Source organism: Solanum lycopersicum, chromosome 11 (assembly GCF_036512215.1).
Source record: "Solanum lycopersicum chromosome 11, SLM_r2.1".
Lineage (NCBI taxonomy): Eukaryota > Viridiplantae > Streptophyta > Magnoliopsida > Solanales > Solanaceae > Solanum > Solanum lycopersicum.
In genome coordinates, this window is record NC_090810.1 from 38,038,030 (window position 1) to 38,060,222 (window position 22,193).

General features: G+C 32.7%; 3 protein-coding genes and 1 long non-coding RNA gene across 7 annotated transcripts; 1 reads left to right on the forward strand and 3 right to left on the reverse strand.

Annotated features, from left to right (window-relative positions):
- Positions 1-6,612: 6,612 nt before the first annotated feature.
- On the forward strand, positions 6,613-10,828 carry LOC101252048 (mtDNA-binding protein WHIRLY2-like). 4 transcript variants are annotated; one of them, XM_010314783.4, is made up of 8 exons: positions 6,613-6,860; positions 7,689-7,813; positions 7,898-7,998; positions 8,100-8,192; positions 8,970-9,064; positions 9,256-9,329; positions 9,595-9,683; positions 10,463-10,828. In XM_010314783.4, exons 1-8 carry the CDS (start codon positions 6,829-6,831, stop codon positions 10,577-10,579), a joined length of 726 nt encoding a protein of 241 aa, XP_010313085.1. In that variant the 5' UTR covers positions 6,613-6,828; the 3' UTR covers positions 10,580-10,828. The 4 variants fall into 4 exon arrangements, with proteins under 4 accessions (XP_010313085.1, NP_001315334.1, XP_004250749.1 ...); NM_001328405.1 differs by having other exon boundaries at positions 6,617-6,860; positions 7,901-7,998; XM_004250701.5 differs by having other exon boundaries at positions 6,652-6,860; positions 7,698-7,813.
- A 207-nt stretch (positions 10,829-11,035) lies between these two features.
- On the reverse strand, positions 11,036-12,547 carry LOC101251745 (LIM domain-containing protein WLIM1-like). Its single transcript, XM_004250700.5, has 5 exons — positions 12,262-12,547; positions 12,061-12,157; positions 11,935-11,978; positions 11,763-11,852; positions 11,036-11,460 (listed from the first exon to the last, which is right to left on the reverse strand). Exons 1-5 carry the CDS (start codon positions 12,394-12,396, stop codon positions 11,245-11,247), a joined length of 582 nt encoding a protein of 193 aa, XP_004250748.1. The 5' UTR covers positions 12,397-12,547; the 3' UTR covers positions 11,036-11,244.
- Positions 12,548-18,173: 5,626 nt separating this feature from the next.
- LOC112940748 (uncharacterized) lies at positions 18,174-19,398 on the reverse strand. Its single transcript, XM_069291235.1, has 3 exons — positions 19,390-19,398; positions 18,581-19,161; positions 18,174-18,505 (listed from the first exon to the last, which is right to left on the reverse strand). The coding sequence occupies exons 2-3, from the start codon at positions 19,108-19,110 to the stop codon at positions 18,277-18,279; spliced, it is 759 nt and encodes a 252-aa protein (XP_069147336.1). The 5' UTR covers positions 19,111-19,161; positions 19,390-19,398; the 3' UTR covers positions 18,174-18,276.
- Positions 19,399-19,415: 17 nt separating this feature from the next.
- LOC112940301 (uncharacterized) lies at positions 19,416-20,901 on the reverse strand. Its single transcript, XR_003244287.2, has 3 exons — positions 20,877-20,901; positions 19,674-20,809; positions 19,416-19,525 (listed from the first exon to the last, which is right to left on the reverse strand). It is a non-coding gene; the product is annotated as an uncharacterized lncRNA (long non-coding RNA).
- Positions 20,902-22,193: the final 1,292 nt, after the last annotated feature.

A 22,193-nucleotide genomic window follows, 5' to 3' on the forward strand; every position in this document is an offset into this window, starting at 1 on the left:
TTAATGAAAAATTCCTTACATAGTTATTTAGAAAAAATATAAAATATACCCACTTTTTAATTTAACTTAAAAATAAAATTTATGAAAACGTTCTTCCACATATGGACTGAGCCAAAAAAATCTAAGGAAAATGCTTTTAAGGAAGCATTTAAGGTCCTTGAAGTGGTTCACTAACCTTGAACCCTCCCTTAAACTTATACTTAGCCAATTTTTTGGACCTTTTCATATCTCCAATTTATACATAAACTTATAAGGTTATCCGTTAGGCTCTAGTTCAACCTAAAAAACTTTTCGAGTCTTTACAAAAACCCTGAACTAAGATATAGTTGTATCAATTCTCTCAAGCTCAATCTGCAAAGTTAAGTATATACTAGGTTTTTTTTATTAAGGTAGATTCAATAGATGTACAAGTGGATTAGGTGTTTTACATTGATAAATGAAGACGGTAATTGTGTTGAATCAAAGAAGTCTTCACCAAGTCGAATTCATAGTGCTTGTAAGATTTTTGAACACCCAACCGGATGCCTCTAATTCTTAACGTGATTCTTTCATGTTTAATTCAAAGAGAGAACAAATTTCGAACCTCCATGGACGACCAACGTTGAACTAAAATGAGTGTCGCTTGGTTTCGACATTTCATTTCCTTTTTGTTTTTGGTCATTTCAGCTTGTTGTTGATTGATTTTGTTTTGGGTTTGGGTCACTTTTGGACCGAAGTCATATATGTTTGAACCCTCTTTTAATTCATACTTATAAATTCAAGTAAACAAAATATTGTCACCCCCCGAGCCTACACCTTGGGAGGGACTGACACTCGAAGACCATTGTTGGTCTCAAGCGAACCCTTGACCTGACTTCCTTTTTTAGTGGAAGACTTACTCATGATAAATACTTAAAAACTTAAACTGAACTACTCAATCTATATTCTAAAAATGTTTGGGAAAATGTTCAAGTACCCCCTAGACTATGACCGAAATTCCAGAAACACACCTTAACTAAACCTAGATCCTATTACCCTCCTGAACTTATTTTGTTTTGTAATTTTGGGCACCTTTTTGGCTTACATGACATCCAATTATCTCCCACGCACCTCAATTGCGTGGAGTCACGGAATGTGCCACGTAAAGAAAAAAAGTGTATAATATTACAAAGAAAATAAGTTCAGGGGATTTTGGGCACCTTTTTGGCTTACATGACATCCAATTATCTCCTACGCGCCTCAATTGCGTGGAGTCACGGAGTGTACCACGTAAAGAAAAAAAAGTGTATAATATTATAAAGAAAATAAGTTCAGGGGGTAATGAACCTTAATTTAGTTAAGATATGTCTCTGAAACTTTAGTCGTAGTTTAGGGGGGTACTTGTGCATTTTCCCAAGAATGTTTCAAAGATTAACATTTAATTAGCCAAAATGACAACTCAAGTCTTAATATATAAGATAATGAAAATGTAAAGACAACTTTACTACTGACTTCCTATCGATGAAGCCTCTAATTTATGAGATGGATGTCGGGACAAGACCCCCGATCATACTAACAAATGAAATACTAAACTGAAAGAAATTGAAAAAGGGCTCTCTGGAAAGCAAGGAGGTTCACCAACTGACTCTGAGTGCTTAATCCAATCAAAGATGCGTTGGATTTTGATCTTGGTTACCTGCGTCTGCATCATAATACGGTGCAGACCAACTGGCATCAGTACATTGAATGTACGAGTATGCGAGTTGGAATGTTAAACACAACATAAGCTTGAAATGAATCTGAAGACTTGCTTGGCTCAGTTGAACTCAATATAACTGAACTCATTTCAATATAAAGTAGTTTAAAATAAGTGCAATATAAAGAAAAACTTTAAAACATGGTCTTCAACTTTGTGTACTTAAAAATACAATAATAATTCTGTATGTATGCAAAGATATAATATAAACTCTGTTTGTATATGAAAATACAAATATATATGATGTATATAAAAATACAAAATACTCTTGTTGGAGTTTCTCTAACGGACAACCATTACTTAAGAGATATAGTGATGATACAACATTTTACCTCACTCTGTCAAAGACCATCCTATACATTGCCAAGGGTATATGACCTAGCACACTAAGTGGATCCATTAGTCTATGTTATAAAACATTAAGTGATTCATCTAAAGAGTATGAACATTTTCTATATATGGTGGCTACATGGTTTATGGGTGTTGTGAGTTCTCTCAAAGCCCTCCCCCCCATATCGGTGCTCAATACTACTCCCAAAATATGATACTAGCTTTTTATGTTAAAAAATATACTTCTTTCTGTGATTTGAGATAATTGTTCAAAAAGTTAGCTCAAAGGTTATCTTGGAAATGAAGGTTCCCTCTCTTATTTATTGTAAAAGCATTTACTCTTTTAACTGAAAACTAATCCAAAGGCTCTTAACTGAAAAACTAGCTCAAAGACTCTTTACTGAAAAACTAGCTCAAAGAATCTTATGAAAATCTCAGTTTCCATTGTTATTTAAATGTGAAAACATTTTGAATTCTTTTGAGAATACATAGTCCCCATATACTTTTGAATAAAAGAACTTCAACTTTACTCTTTATTGGACTTAAAACTTAAGTCTAAAAACAAGTTCAAAATATTTGGAAAAAGACTTTTGGAAAAACTCTCAGAAATTCTCTTGACTTTGACCTTAACTGCTCTTGACTTGACTCCTAACTGGTCCTTGAATTGAATTATGGATTCAACGATCGTGATTTTTGATTGGAAATATCTCATGATGTTTAGGAATGATTTTAGATAGCTAAACATGAGAAAATACTTAAGATCAATATTTGAAGGTGGGTCTGCGACGCAGAGAAACATTTAAAATTAAGTTTCGAAAATGACTTTTAAGGTAGAACACCTTGTGACAGCTCCACAAGCGAGACAAATATTCCAAAATATGGGGGATGGCTCTGCGACGCGGAGGTAGTGTCAAATTTTTTTCGATAATTTTTTTTTATTTTTTAGCTCTAAACTCTCTAAACTCCATGGATTCTTTTTCTAAATACTTAGAATCGATTAAATATTCAAAGTACATCAGATTCTACTCAAAAGCAACCCAAATTCATGGATTCATATTAAACAACTCCTCAAGAATTTAATAGAATTTCAACAAACCCATCAAGAATTCAATTTCTAAGCTTTCAAAAACTTAAATTCGCTGAAATAAATCATAATTGGCGCGTGGTGAACTAACTCAACGCTATGTGATCTAACATACCTTGTAGGGGTTACCCCAGAATAAATCCACAAGCTAGACTTGACGATCTTGACGAATCTTGAACGTTCTTCTCATTTCTCCTCTTCTTTTCTCTTCTCTAAAAACCCTAACTCTTTTTACAAAAGTGTAAACTGACTAATTTCAGTTTAGACCCCTCATTAATTATCAAAACACCAATTAAAGTAAAAGGGTACAAACGACCAAACTACCCTTCTAAAATCCAGATTGGACTTTCCTTATTCCAACAACCCACTTCCAAAAGGCATAACATACTCATACAAGCTCAGAATCGAGCAAACTCAGCGGAATTGGAAAAATCATTCCAAGATCTTTCCAACCATATTTGGAAATACACCTAACTCATCCTGAGCTAGGAATTATGGCCGTTTGTTGACCAAACTCACTTTTTCCAAATTTAAACAAATTTCCAAATTTTCATTATTTTCAAAAATGGCTATTTCCAGTTCTTAGCTTCTTCCTAGCTATTTTGAATTGCGAGATATTACAAATACTTTCATTGCATGAGATTGTCAACAATTTGTCATTTCACATTCAACCCTTGTGTTTTCCTGACATGCATTATACATGTTTCACCATAGAGAAAATTAACATGCATACATACATCAACTTAGGAAACAACAATCATCACCTACCTCAAAACAATCCTTGGAAGCTCTATGGAACCTAAGTCTTTCCTTTGTTATGCATGTCAGCTTGTTCTTGGTCTATAAATATGAATTTAAATATAATCATACCTAAATGATCTAATAAAACTTGAATTATACACAAATTTCAAACCTCACTCCGTCCTTATGACCATCTCACTCAAAAAAGAGTTTTTCACCATTAATATGAATGACAATAGGGTGGGGTTAAAGTTATAGGGGCATGTGCGAGTTTAAGGTTGTCCGTAACGTGGAGGGATGTGGGACGAGTTGAAAGGTTTTTTTAAAAACTAATGTGGGCGGGGCAGATTGTGTGTCTATGTGAATTTATGATAATTCAAACTTAATTTTAATTTTTTACATGTCATAAGATTCGTAGAGTATTATCTATTAAATTAGGTTTTTTGAAGTTACTAAAATATTTATGTTAGTAAATGATAATGGTTCAGTCAAAACTAATACACTTTCTTACATGCTTTCCAATTGACCTCTAAATTTTTTAAAGTCATTTTCAATTAAATTAATACAACTTGATGAAAAATAAATTTATTTTTAAGAATTTTATTTTTTTGCATCAAACTTAACTTGAAAAATAAAATATTAAAAATTTATACGAGGCGCATTCATGCTCAGCGGGTCTATGTGGGGTGGGTTGTTGAATATGAAAAAAAGGTGTTATGTGGGGCGGAGCAAAACAAGTTAAATTTTTTGATGATTAAGCTTTAGTGTCCCTCACCGCCGTATTGCTATCCCTAACCATATAATAAATCAAACTCCCCTGATTTTCGTGAAAAAATACCAATTAAAGTGGAGGGTTTCTTCAAACAACAAGGGGCTGAGTCAACTATTCAATCAAATGATATTGAGCACGTTTCCATATCTTCTCGAGAAACAAGTGGACTATTTCTTTGCAAAACTGTGCTCAATTTCATATATGGCAATTCCGCCTAGATCTCTTCATTAGTTGCAGGAAGAATCCGCTCGAATTGGATTACAACTCCCCCTCAATCACTGCCATAATTGATCCTCTCTTCCAGATCCTCACTTGTATGAGCCAAATCACTCTCCTCGGGAGTTCTCTCCTTGACTACACTGTCCTCGGCTTTGTTACCCAAACACTCATCCTGAGCAATCTTTTCCAGTTCAGCAGTGTCCAGATCTGACATCTTTGCCTCTACTTGTTCAGGGTCCTCTAGAACCGCAATTCCCATAGATTCTACGGTCTAAGAATTGAAATATCAAGCCAAGGAAGTAATTAACTTACCTTTAATGATGATTATGATGTAGGCCATACAAATTCACCCTAGATTTCCCTTACTCTTCCCAAAATGTGTTTGTAAAATAATGAGCGCTTTATAAGAAATTTCGGCTTTTAGAAGAAATTTCGACATAAACTACGACTTACCAACCTATTACAGCGATATCCACGTGGAGGATCACACTATGTGGCAACCTGCCACCTGTATGGGCTTGCACAAGATAGAAACCCGAAAATCTTTCCCAAGGTTTTTCTTCAGCAACACACCTTTGAACTTTGATATTATAAACTACCCCCTTCACGCCAAATATGATATCGGGAGTTCTACGTACTCGAATTCACTATCGAAAAGCCCTACGAACTCCTTAACATCTTAGATAATGAAAAAACTAATCCACACTTAAAAAATTTACTCAATCCTTTCTTGGATTGTCCTAGACTTTACCCCACTCATATTCCATCTGAGATAGCCTAACCTGGAATATTCAAGTCACTACTCCAAAAGTTTTCTTACCCAAATTCTTCACTATTGGTTTACCCATAATGATATGAGAGGTCGTTACAATTTATAAAGCATAATTAATAATGTTTATTTCGTAAGTAGGCGTTTGATCGTGTAACTTCATCTTGTTATTTGAAATCATGAGATGAAATTTCAAATTCTCCAAAAAGATTGATTTGAAAATTTCATATCATTATTTGACATTTTCAAGTTTATATTTTGTAAGAAAAAAACTCAGAGTTTTTAATCAAAACATCCTTAAACTATATTCCCAACTTCACAAAGAACATCCCTCAATTTACACTACTCTCAACAAAAATCCTTAAATCATCCTCAACAAACCAATTTTGTTCATTCTACATGCATCTATAATAAAATATTGTGAATTTTTTTAGCAGCAACGTTTTGCATTATCTTCGTTTTGATTAACAATTTTTTTTTTACTTTTCATTTGTTTTAATATCAAAACACTATTCGTTGAAATGTTTTCTTCTCATTGAATCTGCAAAAATTGATGTCGATTGGAGACTTTTACCTCTAATAATGAAAAACAAAACTCGAGTACTAGAGATCAAAATTAGCTGAATCTTGATTATCTCAACTATGAGTTTGCCACCAAAAAATTATTGATCTAATGTCCATTTGACTTTGTAAGGTGAAGATGGTGTGAAATTATAATTTGAGGATATAGTTAAGTTGATGGTATAGTTTAAGAATGTTTTTAGCTAAAAACTAAAAAAAATCAGAATTTTATATCAACATAATCTTTTGCAAGAGTAACAAAAGAGTGATGAAACATTCCCAAAATATGAACATGATAACATAGTTACTAATGATATTGAACAGCAAAACTGCTCAACAAATTAGATATTCAAACATAACTCCAATTTTATCTCATATAATTTCATATCAATATATAATTACGTACCTGCCAAGTGTACCCTAAATAATGCTCTTATATCTCAATTTATATGTTAATTTTTATATTTCAAAATTCAAATAAAATATTATTACTAGCAAGTAGTAATTTATGGTTGGAGCGCCAAGTAAAATGAACCAAATAAATTGAATTGAGAGCACATAGTAGAAATTTTGTCCGAGGAAGAAGAAATAAGCAGCAATTTGAACTTTGAAGGCCTCTCTCCCTCCTTACTGCGACGATGTTGAAAGTCAGTCGGCTTCTGCACCCCAGGTTCTCTGCTTAAACCCCATCTCTTCCCTTTTGTCACGAAAATAGTAAAAGTTTTTCTCTAAACCCCTGCTTAAACCCTAGCTTTTCTTTACATATGTATAACAGTGTAAGTTACCAAGCTCAAACTTGAATCTCTCTCTCTACTGTTGGATCTGTATAGATGCGAAATGAATACTGATTAATGAAACGAATAGATGCTAAATATAACTTAAAAGCCGATGACTCTAAAAATAGGATATATCGAATGTTTTACATGGAAAATTTGTGGCTTTTCTTATTTATCTTCAAAAAATAGTATCTTGATAAATACTATCGGAGGTGAATGTTGGGTGGGTATGGGGGTTTATGGTGACTTGCACAAGTGGTTTTTTCTATTTTTACTGGTGAAGTTGTTTTCATTATTTTTAAGGTACTTGTATTCATAGAAAAATATTTTTTTCCGAAAATTTTGAACAACCGAACACACCCCATATAAATTGAAGGAAGTTGATCATGCTTAAATTACTATTGAATCTATTAAGACCTCATTCATATGTTATGTTATATGGAGACACAGAGAAAAATAGGTCCATATTTGTAGCAATGCTCACTGTGTAAAATGCATGGTGAGGACATTACACACACCTTTTCATCTGTTGCTCATTCACCAAGAAAATCCGGGATGTCATTTTCAACTATTACTTCTTGATGCTGGATACTCCATAATACTGTTTACAATGTAGGGAAAAAAGAATTACTGCTTGTCATGCAGAGTGTGAATAGAATTTTTTTAAAGTGAAGTTGATAATTTTTGAAAAAGAACCTTCTTAATATGATGTTTTTCTCTAGACACATTAGGAATCAGTTGTTGCATAAAAAATTGTCTGGAGAGGATGTCAAAGGTTCTATCTGGCAGAATGCCATCAACACTTTTGCAGCCTTTTCTACTGTTCGACAGGATGTTGTGGCTGATGGTATGCATTTTATTTTCAGATGTTCGTGAAGTCTCAGTTGTAATCTTGATGCTATAATAATCTTTTTGTCATATTTCTTGATAGCAGGAAAACGGGAAGGTCGAGTGTTTGCTCCCTACTCAGTATTTAAAGGCAAAGCAGCACTTTCTGCTGAACCTAGGCTGCCCACATTTAATAGACTGGATGTACGGTCTTTATTATCTTTTTAAATAGAATTAGAAACTGGAGTTGCCTCTCTTTATGATGTTGAAATGATGCTTCCACTCATCCATTCTTCTTATTACAGTCTGGAGGTGTTAAACTCAATCGTCGAGGTGTCATTATGTTGACATTCTGGCCATCCGTTGGTGAGCGCAAATATGACTGGGAAAAGAGGCAGGTAATGTGCTTATAGCCTTATATGGTTCTCTCTTATTATTGAGTTCCACCAGCATAGTAGGAAACGAGTTTTAGATCTTTATTTGTCCCAGAAAAGCTCTTCGCATCACTATTTTGAGGGATTCTCGCAAGTGTTACAGCTAAATTTTTCTACATTTATGAGATAAAAGAAGAGGGAAACTGTGGCAAGTAACATCCACTGGTGCCTAGCTTGCAAAGACTGGAGATGAGCAGCTATTCCTTTTCATCCTCAATAGTTCCTCCCAATCAACAGACTTCCATTCTTTATAATGAGTGCTGAACAAAATCAATCCGAACTTGCACACATAGACAGATATTAAGATCAGCAGGATATTATTTTCTTGTTTAAGAAGTTCATGCCAGCTTTTATTTCTCTTCAAGGCTTTTAAGTTTTTGTTCTTCTTTGATGGTAAATGAGCAGATTCCCAAGTTTTGACAGAGGATTGATTGTTCATGTTTGGATGCTTAGTACTTGGTCATAGCATGAGCCACCAACTTATAGGTTTATAATATGCTTAAGAGGTGGTCTTTCATAACTAGGTGAAGAAATTGCTTGTATATTTCTTGTTTATGTTATTTTGCTGCTTGGTTTTTCTTTAGAGTTATTAGTATTTTTCTCTTTTAAGTGTCCATTTGGATGTTAAATAAATATCCATCTCTATGTTAGTTTCACCACTCTCTCTTGCTCTTTCTTTTCTTGCACATGTTCACATATCTGATGTACGATTTGACTGACAGATGACTCAACATATTGCAGTTGTTTGCTTTATCAGCAACAGAGGTTGGATCATTGATAAGTATGGGGACCAGAGATTCTTCTGAATTCTTTCATGATCCTTCAATGCTGTCTAGGTTGATTTCTGATGCAGTTGTTGGCTAAGGGCTATCTTTTAGTGTACATGTTTACAGGCACTCATACACACACGCGCGCGTGCACACACACACACACACGTTTTTTTAGTACATGATCCTTGCATCCTACTGATTATTAGTTTCTCTTTATTCTCATCACTGTATAACTAAGCAGAGGTTATATGTTACAGTAATGCTGGTCAAGTTAGAAAGAGTTTGTCAATTAAGCCAAATGCTGATGGGAGTGGTTATTTCGTTTCATTGAGTAAGTATCAGTCTATATGTTCACCTTTTTTAAAATTTTGCTTCCAACCCACAAGATGCATCACAATTTGTTCTGTAATGGTAGCTGTCCATGTTAAGGATCAATGATATGCTTATACGTAACCATTTTCTTGATATGTTAAAACAATGATATATATGCTTCATCCTGTTCCTGTGTGGCTTCTGGGTGTGTTTCTTTTGTAATTTGACAAGCCATGTATTAGTGATCATACTAATTGCTGCATTTGCTTTTGTCCTTTATGCAGGTGTTGTTAACAATAATCTCAAAACCAATGATCGGTTTACTGTTCCTGTCACTACTGCCGAATTTGCTGTTATGCGAACAGCTTTCAGTGTACGATCTACTAATATGTTTCTGTTGTAAATAAAACTGTGCTTCCATTCAATTAGTTTTCCTAAGCACCTTGTTTTCTTATTACTTTGAGATGCTTCTGTTACCTGTTCTTATCCTAGCTCTGACTTTGTTAGTGAAATTTAATTGATGGTGAATGAACATTTTATATCAGGAAATGGAGCTGTGAGTAAGAAGTAAAACGTGTTTTCAGAACCTCATACATCACCAATATCTAGTGATTGGATTGTTTATTAAGGAAACATTTTGCATTTACCTGGAAATGAAAATGCATACAATCTTTTGAAATTGGCAATGAATGAACCTTATATGGCGGTCAATGGTGTGAATGCATTTGTTATGAGAATTTTGAACATATTATCAGAACTTAGTTTCACAAACAACTTTTTTCAGGATATTAATAGTATTTATCTATTTGTAGGGTCCTTTCTTAGTTATTCTAACCTTTTTGACTTGTATAATTGAAACTGCTTAGTGTTATTACTTTTTAGTGCACCCACAAGGTTCCTAGTTTGTATTGGAAGATTGAGTGTTGTTTGTAGAAAAGGGCATCTTTTTGTAGACTAATGATGAAACTGCTTAGTGCTTACAACAAGATATGTACCTGCAATTACATTGTTGTACAAAGTAATCACCAAGTAGAATGTTCCTAAACTGATGTGTGCCTTCTACAAATATTACTCCAACAAGTTGCATCTTCGTTTTGACTTTTTGTCTGTGGTTCTCATTGTCTATTAATAATTTTGGTCTTCTAAATGTAGTTTGCTTTGCCTCACATCATGGGATGGGATCGCTTCACTAATCGGCCTTCAGAAAGCATCTCTCAAAGTCCCTCAAAGGTGGTTCCACAACTAATGGAGGCGGAGTGGGATAGATGAAAATTTGTGTTTATTGTGTAGTAGTCTCATTCTAACATGAGCTATGTGCTCTTTTGGCTGTGAAAGGAACTTTGCTTGCCTAGTTAAATTTTTTTCCAGGTGCAATGTAAACTTCGAAGCTATCTAGTTCTCCTGCATTGCTGGTTGATTATGTCGTACTGCTCTAAACTTCAAAATGTATTTTCATAGTTGAAGCTTCAGAGAGTATATGTTATGTAGTGTTGATCAATCAATTATTTTCTGTTAAAACGGAGCAAGTAATCTCTTAAGTTATTTTGGTTTTCTATTCTCTGTGGGATTACAAAGATCTTTTAATGAATTGTGCCATATATTCATGCTTCTACTGATGGATTGGGTTGACAATATTGCAGTGTGGGTTGGTGGTTATAATTCTTACAAGGAAAAAAATTAACCCTTCTTTGATCCTAAAAAAATTCAAATAAATGAAGAATATAATTACTCTCTTTACAATGTTGTGGTAGAATATTTATAAACACCATCTATATTTTACAATTTACAAAAATCCATTAGAATTCATACAACCAAAGTGGATAAAAATATACTCCATAAAAATGAAAGATGATGGAGATGAAGCTAAGGTTGACGTAGCAAAGGATGAGGGAGAGGAGAAGTGAAAGAGATGGAGGTGATGAACATAAATGAGTTTACGATTCCATGGCAATTTGTGGAGGAAGTGCAGGTTCTATTTCATGATCAATCTCAAGTTGACTGTAATTTCCTTTCTCTTTGAAGAGTTGAATGTGATGATGCTTGCAATAAAGTGTTCCTTCATGTGCAATGTAGTTTGATGGACTTATAGTACAACCTCCATGACTGCATTTGAAGCATGCCTTGTGGTATGCTGCTCCATTCACAGTAACCTTATGTAACACAAACAAACATACATATATTTCAATTCAGATCACATCCATATTTATAATAAAGGATAAAAAACAAATATATACTTGGTGCCTCTGTCATCCAAAAACTAGAGCTTAATCTTATTACTGATCCAATATTTATCAAAAACCAGATCAACAGATAAGATTGCATCACATGTTCCTATTAGAGAGTATATGCTCTAGTTTTTGGACCATAGAGACACCAATATCTCAAAAGTATAAAGAAGGGTATAATCCGGGGATATATTTGTCATTTTTCTTAGTTATAAATGATTGTTTACCTTCTCAATGGGATACACAGTTTTAGTGCAGCACACACATTTTTCTCTTGTGCCTGCGAATAAACTTGAGACTTTGTTGCTAGTACCGTTCTGTGTTTAACATCACAAAGTTGAAATTAGTTATAAAGTACAACGACTGATTATATTAAATTAGATGCATTCAAAACATTACCTCGTTATCCACAGTTTTTTCTGGCTTTGTGATCTTTGGAGTACCTGATAAAACATAAGTTACATCAAATAAGTACTTAATCAAAAAAAATATTTCTATTGTTTTGTATGAATTTCTTCATTATACCTTCAAAACTCTTATCCAAACTGCCAGTTCTCTTAAAAAGCTGATCAAAATGAGGCCTGCAGTATATTACTCCATCAAAGGAATTGAAATTGCTGAGCTGAAATAAGTAAAAAATAATAGTCAGATGCCTCAATTGCGATATACATCATATTTTTTGATAATGCTATTTATTTATCATACAAAGATGAATGATATATATACCTTGAGAGTACTTTTACAATGGTAACACCTGAAACAAGCTTTGTGATAAACGCGATTATCAGCAGCAAGACGATCAACTAGATATACCGTTTTATCACAAGCATTACACTTTTGTGTTGTTCCAGCAAATGTCATCTTATTGTGTGTAACGAAAAAGAGTTAAAAGACAGAGAACAGATATCGGAGGATGAAATCAATTTTTTTTCCCCTCTGTTCTCTTTCTCAAACTCCTCTCTCTCTCTCTATGTCTCGCTCGCTCCCTCTCTCTCTTCTATCTCTTGCTAAACTTAATAATCAAAGAGCTTAAATAATTTTTGGACAAATGAAATATGTTTGTAGATTGATAGTAATTTACGGGTCATGATAGATATTCCATCATTTTCTCATTAATTGTTTTCCTTATACAAAGCTCTTCCACTCCCATATTAAAAATTGTTAGAAGCAAATTAAATAAATGACCATAGTAAAAAAAAAAAAATCCAAAAAACTCGCCTCGAAAGGATAAGAGGTTATTGTAAATATATTTTAGAGTTTATAATAGAACCCATAATATATCCTAATTGTAGAAATGATATCCTACAATTACTCTCTTGGATTATTATTTTTTAATAAATTAACAAACTTACAAAAAAATACGATAAAATCAAGTTATCCCTATTTTCAAGTTTTAAATTCGAAAAAGTGGTGGTTTTTATCCAACAACGTGCCTCCTATTGAGGATTCGTTATCATCTAACAATGAGCCTCCTAGTGTGGTGGTTGATGTTAAGGGAAATAAAGGGGATAAAACCTCTAAAGTATCCCTTGACATATCCTCAAAGACTGTTCAAGAAAAAAGAAAAACTACCAATTCAAAAATTTTATTTATTTGTTTAACAAGTTGTCTATGAGCATCCCTCTAGGTGATGTTCTCTTACAAATGCTTGGGTATACAAAATTCATGAAAGAGTTGTTGAAGAAGAAGCATGTGATTGATGTGGACATGGTTGAGGTTTTCCACCACACTAGTATTGTGATAGACAAGCAATCTAGCTATGAAGAAAAAATAAATTCGAGAGAACTTAAAATTTCGTGGTGCATCTATTCAACAAAGTCTTGTGTGACCTTGGGAGAAGTATCAACTTGGTGCTCTTAGCGATTTGCAAATATCACAAGCAAACTTTGTTTTATTAATATGAAAAAACTAAATTAATTTTTTGAACAAAAACTATATAACTTTTTTTTTGGATAATTTTTTTGAATATGGATTGTTTTACAAAAAAAATAGATAAATGAAAAATGACTAAGTTTCGAAAAATCAATTAATCTTATGATTTAAGAGAAATCGACTTTCCAAGCCACTTGTTTTTTTAGTAAAATTCAAGAAAACTTAAAATTATTTTTCAAAAGATTTTAAAACAGATAAAAAATCAGTTGAAAAGGGTTCGAAGTTCAAACATACATTACGAGAAGGTATTAGGCCCTCGAAATTCTCGCTAACTCGCGGTTGACTGGCGATTTGACTAAAAATGACATTGACTTGAATTTACCAACTTTTCCAACTAAAGTTTATTTTTTATCATTTTGTTTACTTAAAATTATTACTATTTTCTAATTAATCAATTTAGTTCAACGAAAGGGATTATATAATTTTTTTTATACTTATTTATCATTAAAGTTAATTATCTCTTTTCACGGGAAAATAGCCAAGGGGATGAACTTAAGTGTTGACAAAGACCAAGAAGTAGAATAAAAACTAAGTAACATTATATGTATATAAATAAATTCAGAGTATATGCATATAAAGATAAGAAAGAGGCGACTATCATTTGGGAATTAATTAAGTAAAAATTTAAGGAATCCCATAGTGTAATTCAATAATTACATTCTGTCCCGACAAGTTTAGTAATTACAAAAAATCCATTAAAATTGCTGAGCCGTGATACTTTAGAATGTAGTGATACATGGTAAATGATACATGGTAACTTAAAATTGTTAAGAAAAAATAGGGGATAAAAACGGTAAATTTAATGTTGTTACTAAAACAGCTTAATTTGTGGTAACAGATCACTAATCAACATTAAATCAGCACTTAATTGGATATTAATTTCAAAATTTGAAAATCAAAGATTGTATCAGTTATTTTGAAAACAATTTTTTTTAAACAGTCTGTTAAAATTGGAGCTACCGAAATTTTGTTGTTGTTGCAGTGGGTTTTTGAAGATGAATACTTCGATTTTGATGAGACATTCCGGAATTTGGGTGAACGCATTGCAGTATGAAAGTTACAAAATTGATGGAATCGTTGTTGGAGATTCAATTTCGTTTTCTAATCTCAAAGCAGCAATTGCGGCCGAGTTGGATATTGATGTATCAAGGAAAGAAATTGAAATTCGATACATTGTAGAAGGTAACTCCTGTCCGATGAAACTTAAGAACGATATGAGTGTTAAACTATATTTTGAACTGAAAAAAAACGAGCCTGGATTTTCAATATATCCATTATGTATTGACACAGTTGAGAAGAATAGTGGTACTGTACATAACTTTGATGGAAGAAGTGGAGAAATAACGTGTGTAGAAGGCACAACAAATGATACACAGGCTTTGGCAATAGTTGAAAATAGCTTATTTGAGTCACATGAAAATGCAGAAGTTGGAGTTGCAAATGTTATAATCAATTCAGATATTGTTGATGTGAAGACAGGTCAGATATACAAGGATAAAGCAACACTTGTAGATGTGATGACGAAATATAAGATAAAGAACAACTTCAATTGCAAAGTGAAGAGGTCTGATCAACAAAGGTATGACAGTGTTTTGATATTTTAATGTATCATGTGTTGTTTTATAATTTAATTAGTACATGAAACATTACTGCTCTATATGAAAACCTGCATGTTTCATATGTTATTTTATAATCTAATGTATCATCATTTCATTAATTTGTTTTTGATACATTGAAATAACTATATTTGATACTTGAAAGTACTACTACTGATATAGTAAGGACTGTATCAGTTTAAACAGTCATATCACAAATAGTGGATAATTTTCATTAAATTTTGATACTTTTCTTAAAAATTGGTTGATACTTTTTGTGTGATTCATTGTTTGATTACTTTAAACATCATTGTTGAATATATTATATATGATGCATTTGATAAGTGTATTAATATGCTTAAAAAATGTACGCAGCTATATGTTGGTATGCTTTTCAGACAAATGTGGTTGGACTATGAAGGCGTCGTGCAGGAAAAAATCTGATATATTCATTGTTAGAAATTTCAATAGTGAACATACGTGTCCGATGAGGGAGAGGGTATTAACCAAAGTCCAAGCAACAGTGGGATTTGTAAGTGGAGTGACAGCTCCAAAATTGGTCAATTATAAAACGAATTTATACACCAAGGGATATAATTGATGATATTAGAGAATATTATGGTGTTGAAATATCTTACCAGCAAGCATGTCGTGCTAAAGAATGTGCACTCTCCATGATTAGGGGAAAACCATCTGCAAGATATAGACGGATGCCGCGATACATACACATGTTAAAAACTGTGTATCCAGATTCTTATATAAGAATGCATAAGACTGAAGAGGATGAATTTATGTATCTGTTCATCGCCTTAAGACCATTCATTAGGGGATTTAAATACTGCAGACCAGTAGATGTTGTGGATGGTACACATCTGAGTGGAGCTTACAAAGGGACATTTGTATAAGCAAGCACACTTGATGGCGCAGGTATTTTTTATTTATAGTAATGATGTCTTTTTATATATTAAGTATCAAATAATATAATGTGTGTGTAATTAGGTTGCATATTTCCATTGGCATATGGTGTTTTTGACACCGAAAATGATTGTTCGTGGACATGATTTTTCGAACAGTTCAAACATGCATTTGGCGATAGAAAAGATATGTGTGTTGTTTCAGATAGAAATGTGAGTATCATGAAGAGTATAAGGATTGTGTTCCCCGATGTACCTCATTATGCATGCATCTGGCATCTTTGGAAGAATGTATGTGGAAACTTCAAATGGAGCAGAAAGTCCATAAGTGATCTATTCTACTCTATGGCCAAGGCATATAGAAAGGAAGATTTTGATAAGTTGATGGCTAAGGTTGATAGAATTGATCACAGGGTTAAGGAGTACCTTGAATATGCAGGTTACGAAAAGTGGTCAAGAGTTCATGCAACTTTAAACAGAGGTAGAATGATGACTTCAAACATTGCAGAATGTATCAATGGTTGTCTTGTTGAAGCACGCCAATTAACTACATTAGAATTCTTGAAAGAGGTTAGAATTCTTTTTGGATCTTGGCATTGCAAAAACAGAGAAGTAGCCTCATACACAAAGGACACATTAGGTAGAAAATTTGAGGAATTGTTGATTATAAACGTGGCTAAAAGTTCAAAAATGGAGGTATGTATCATTATATAATACTTTATATTATATGTATCTAATTCTGTGTATCATTATGCTTTTTTTAACATGATTTGGTTTTTAAAAGTTATATATTTAAAATTTTTGATGTACACAGGTTGTTCCATCATCTGAGTTTATTTTCTCAGTTTATGAAAATGGAAGAAAATATATTGTTTGTCTTGAGCGGAAAGTATGTTGTTGTGGTAGATTTCAACTAGATGAGATACCTTGTTCACATGCAATCGCTGTATTGAAAAAAAAGAATGTCACCGATATGAATCCGTATTGCTCTGATTATTACAAGCCTGATGCATTGGCAAAAAACATATGAAATTCCAATGGTGCCAATGCCATATAAGAAAGATTGGTCAGATCCTAAACACGTGGTAGCTGAAACTGTGTATCCACCTAGATACAGAAGATCATCTGGACGACCAAGAAAAAGAAGAAGAAAGAATGCAGATGAAAAGATTTCGGTGAACACAAACTGTTGTGGACAATGTGGACAAGAAGGGCACAACAGAAGAACTTGTACTTTCTACCCAAAAGAGAAGTGAATTAGTCGTAATGTTTATATGATATCAAGAATAATTTATAACGTAAACATTTTAATGAATTTCAGTTTTCATTACAACTGCAAATTGAACACTTTGTGTTTAGATAAATAAACGTACAAACATGTGGTAATTAAATTTGAAGTCGTGCTTATGATTATAAATACTTTCTTATTATTGGTGTTGATAAATATACTTGTGTCAATATTTGTTTTGAATATATAAATCTTATGCTACAGTAAGATATATAATTTAAGAATTAATAGGTAACATAATGTACATGATACATATGGTTTATCTAGTGTATCATGTACTTTTATTGTGTGTTTTTGGTACACATTGTGTATATAATGTATCATGTACTTTTAGTGTGTATCATTGGTTTGCACAATGATTCATCTCCATTAGATAAAAAATACAAATATATTGTTGAGGTTATTGTATACTTTAGAATGACTATAAATCATGTATCATGTGAATTTATATAATTTAACTTGTGTAATGCTTTTTTGTTATTCTTTTATTGAAATATACAGTAAATAACTTTCCTTTAAAAAAATAATACCAATTCATATGAATATGCTATTCAATTTACCTAAATATCTTGTAAAATTTAAGGATTAGAGTGTAATATATTGTACATTATACATACGGTTTAGCCAATGTATCAGTTATTTTTAGTGTGTGTTTGGTACATATGTATCATTTGGTTTTGGCAGTGTATCATCTCGATTAAATAAAAAATTTAAAAATCTTTATGTCTATGTTTAATTATAAATACTTTGATTATACTTTATTAAATGATTTAAACCTGGTTTTGGCAGTATATTTATTATGTCTATGTTTAATTAAAAATTTAAAAATCTTTATGTCTATCATTTGATATTTATATTTTCAATATAAACAAATTTGTTACGTAATGTGAAAAAAAATATTCATGGAAATTGATAAAATCAAAAAAATAACATTAAAAAGGATAAAAATAGTTGTTCAATAACATATAAAAATAATAAATATAACATTAAAACATTGTTTTATCATGAAATGCTACACTATGTGAACTAAATCTTCTTCTGGTGGTGGTGTGACTACGCCCCTGGATTTTGGTGGATCATCATTGTCGCTAACATATCCGCACTTAGCCTTCTCACTTCCATAACTCCACAGCAATGCTCCATATCTTTGACGCAGGTAATCAGGATTAAAATCAGCATAAGATATATTGATTTGGTCACTGATATACTCGGCAAATGCAGTAACATATAACCCACAGTCTCTACAAAAAATACAGAATAAATTAAAAACTTAATGATACATTAAAAAGGGCAAATGAAAAATTCTTGATACTTACAGGCTATCGCTTTCCTGTGTAGGGATGTCTTGTGCAAATTCTATCATGAAAGGAACTTGAGGCTCCAAAAGTGAGCCATTATTGTTGTCTTTATATGCTTGACAATCAGCAAATTTTGTGCGTTCATTTTCTTCAAAAAATCCACTGTCAAGTAGGTATGAAGGAAGAATTTTAGACAACATCTTGATCTCATGAGGAATTGTTTGTTTCCTTGTGCTAATTGATGAGTCAAAAATCCTTATCAACCTGTTTTTCAACTCAACAACAGCCAACATCCAATGGAATTCTTGATCACAGTTAATTGGGATGTAGACCTCATCTACAAGATGCCATGGTAAAGCATCTGGTATTCCAAAACCTTTGATGATGTTAATTATTGACCTCTCATGTACAGATACAACTGAAGCGCGATCAATATGTTCTTGTGTAGTAAGACTATCATCATCATCGTCCATGTAATATCTATCATAACAGTTTTTTACATGTGACATGAACAAACAGTGGGTTGTTGTGTATCTGTATTGATCCATGCTGCAAAGTTTTGATTTTTTACGAAGGTAGTAAAAAATCACATCGATGTGCTATAAACAAAATGAAAACAGAGTAAGAAATTATTTACATCTAAACAATATAAAAAAAGAAATATAATTATGTGAATATAGTATGATACTTTTGCAAATTAAATAGTATGATACTTATACAGAATGTATCATTGCTAATTAAATAGTATGATACTTATACAGAATGTATCATGATGTTATAATATAGTTATGACTGATACATATTTCATAAATAGTTTAATATTTTACCTCATCAGACCAACATTTGATTGGCTGTGACATGGCATAAAACCAATTCTTGTTCATTGGAAAAGCAACAACAAAGTCCATCATCGTAAATCCAAAAGAAGAAGATCTTGATCTGTATTTATCGTCCGATGGGTTCCTGCATATATGATACATAAGTTTTCAATGTATGTACATGATACATAACACTGAGTTATTTACAGTTTTTATATAACAAAGTATCATCAATTAGTTGTATATAAAATGATTACGCCTAACACTGAGAAAAAAAAATGTATAAAACTTACTTATTGTTATGATTTTTTAGAAGCCCCCTCAACAACCAATTCATGTAATCCTCAATAAGTTTCGGCGAAACTTTATCTGCAATGCCACATCCTTCGAACGGGAAATAGAGTCGAGCCATATCCTTCAATTTCTCTTTTCCCTTCTCGCTTGACCCAAAAGAAGTACAATATGGAGATTGAATCCTTCTCGAAGGCATTCTATTTCTATGCGCAGGAGTGACTGCATCAGTTTTAACAGCAATCTCCGTTATTGGAATATCAGTGGGTAATTGACTGTCGGTCAACAAGTACTGGCTGCTAGTTATATTCTGTGGATCGTAAGAATATAATGGTCTAGCATTGGTAAAATCTTTACCCAAATCTTTGATAAGCGCATCTATTGCTGCTTGAGTTGATGGCGATATTGTTGTTGAAGTTGAAGAATCCTGTATAATATGATGTAATGATTTTTAGAATAAATTTGTGTGTAATGAAATTGTGTGTCATAAATCAAAATTAAAAAATGTACCGATGAATCCGTTGTTGTTTTTTCGGGCAACACATGAGGGATGTTGTGATGAACATTGTCATCAACGGCTTGGTCCATGATATGTTCATTTAAATCTTGGTGCGATTGATGTGCGTCACCATCCTGAATATGCAGTTTTGAAATAAAAACTGTTAATATAATTTGTGCTGATACGTAACATTGATTACAATCACATGATACATAGTATTGAGTAAATATGCATGATACATGACAGAATATAAAATGATAAAAAAAATGATCATGATACAAAGCATTGACTATATGTGCATGATACACAACATACCCAATGTATCATAAACATTACCTTTGGATTATCACTGACTATTTGTTCACCCTCATTTACGGAAACACCAACACCATCCATATCGACATCCCCTGCATCGTCGACGATATGATGCTCACCATTTTTACCAGAAAAACCACCACCATCCTCAGCTACACCACCCATATCATCGAGATCAACTGGTATTTACTGAGATGTTTGTTTGTCAGACTGAAATGTGCTTGTATCAGCCTGAAAATTGATGTTCTCTTTGCTAATAGATTGCATCAGCTGGGAGTGATTTGCTTTTATCAAAATAATCAGTTCCTCAAATTTCTTGTCAACCTAAAAATTGTAGATACATTTAGGATAAATAAAAGTTTGTTTAAAAATAACAAAATAATTTACTTACGTAAGTTTTCAAATGTCCTTTCAACTCTTCAATATGAGGAATTATATTGTTGACATTCTGTGAATCTGTATATCCATGAACATCAGCAGGTGGGTTCTGAGAAACGTCTGGAACAGAACCATGTACATCAGCAGCCGATTTCGGTGACACTTGTGGAACAGAACCATGTACATCATCAGCATTCGAATGTTGAGGCAGACTTGACATGGAAACATGTACATAATCATCCGGTGTCGGAGAAACATTTGATTGATCAGGCTGTTTTTGTTCTGACACCTTCTTTTTTTGAATAATCGATTTTTTTCTTCTTTTTGGCGGTTGTGGAGGAGATGTATCAGACACTCTAGAATATGTCCTCAATAACTGTTCGGGCGGTTTTGTGGAGAAATCATCTAAATCATCTTCCTCGTTTAGTTGTACTAATGGTATTGATGTAGAATGAGCATGTTCAACTTGAGCAATATCAAAAGCTTCAATTTCCTTTGCTGTTGGGACAATGTTTGAACATGCATTCTAAATGTATCACAAACACATAAGATAATTTAACTGTTAGATACAATAATAATTCATAATGTATCACAAAGACATAAATAACGATATTCCATATACAAAAATAAAATTTTACCTCTTGGAAAATGGTAGACATAAGCATTTCAAACTTTGCCTTTTCAGACACAACTCTCCAATTGCATATTCTTGGGATGACATTGCGTTCACTCACAGCTATTTCTGAATTTAAATTGGATGCACATTCGTATATCCAATCATTTAGTGCATATGGCATCCCATATAATCGGTACAACTTTTTACTAACGTCAAAATCCTGTCTAAGTGAACCAATTAGTTTGAAAAATGAAAGCTGACCCCAAGGAAAATGTTGATATCTACCATCTTCAACCATTAGAAAGTCGACAATAGATATCGCTGTATTATCAAGAGTAGCTAATACAAATGTATGAATAAAGAATACTATAGACATTTGGAGTGCATCCTGATTGCTCTCCCAATTACCCATCTTAAACCTTTGAACTAGTTGATACTTTGTAACACTATTGACTGCACCAGGAAAATACTTTTTAAAAAGCATACAATTAGTTTGTTCTGGGTATTTGAAATCATTAGTATTTCCTCTGACCTTAAGTTCTGTTAATAATGCAAATTCATCTATACCAAATTTCAGGACACACCCATTGGAATGTCTAATATGCAACACATTAGGGTTGCTTTGTTCCAATTCTAAAAGCAATAAGCACTTAGTTATTTGGACCTAAAAATTACATTTAGAAATGTCTAAAAAGGGTCCAAAAATTGTATCCT

Coding starts and splice junctions, on each gene's coding strand:
- LOC101252048 (XM_010314783.4), top strand. CDS start 6,829: ATGTTGAAAGTCAGTCGGCTTCTGCACCCCAG. Junction 6,861..7,688: donor AGTCGGCTTCTGCACCCCAG/GTTCTCTGCTTA, acceptor GTTTTTCTCTAG/ACACATTAGGAATCAGTTGT. Junction 9,330..9,594: donor TGGTTATTTCGTTTCATTGA/GTAAGTATCAGT, acceptor TCCTTTATGCAG/GTGTTGTTAACAATAATCTC.
- LOC112940748 (XM_069291235.1), bottom strand. CDS start 19,110: ATGGATCAATACAGATACACAACAACCCACTGTTTGTTCATGTCACAT. Junction 18,506..18,580: donor ACACAGGAAAGCGATAGCCT/GTAAGTATCAAG, acceptor TATTTTTTGTAG/AGACTGTGGGTTATATGTTA.
- LOC101251745 (XM_004250700.5), bottom strand. CDS start 12,396: ATGACATTTGCTGGAACAACACAAAAGTGTAATGCTTGTGATAAAACG. Junction 11,979..12,060: donor TTTGGATAAGAGTTTTGAAG/GTATAATGAAGA, acceptor ATGTTTTATCAG/GTACTCCAAAGATCACAAAG. Junction 11,461..11,762: donor CTGTGTATCCCATTGAGAAG/GTAAACAATCAT, acceptor GTGTTACATAAG/GTTACTGTGAATGGAGCAGC.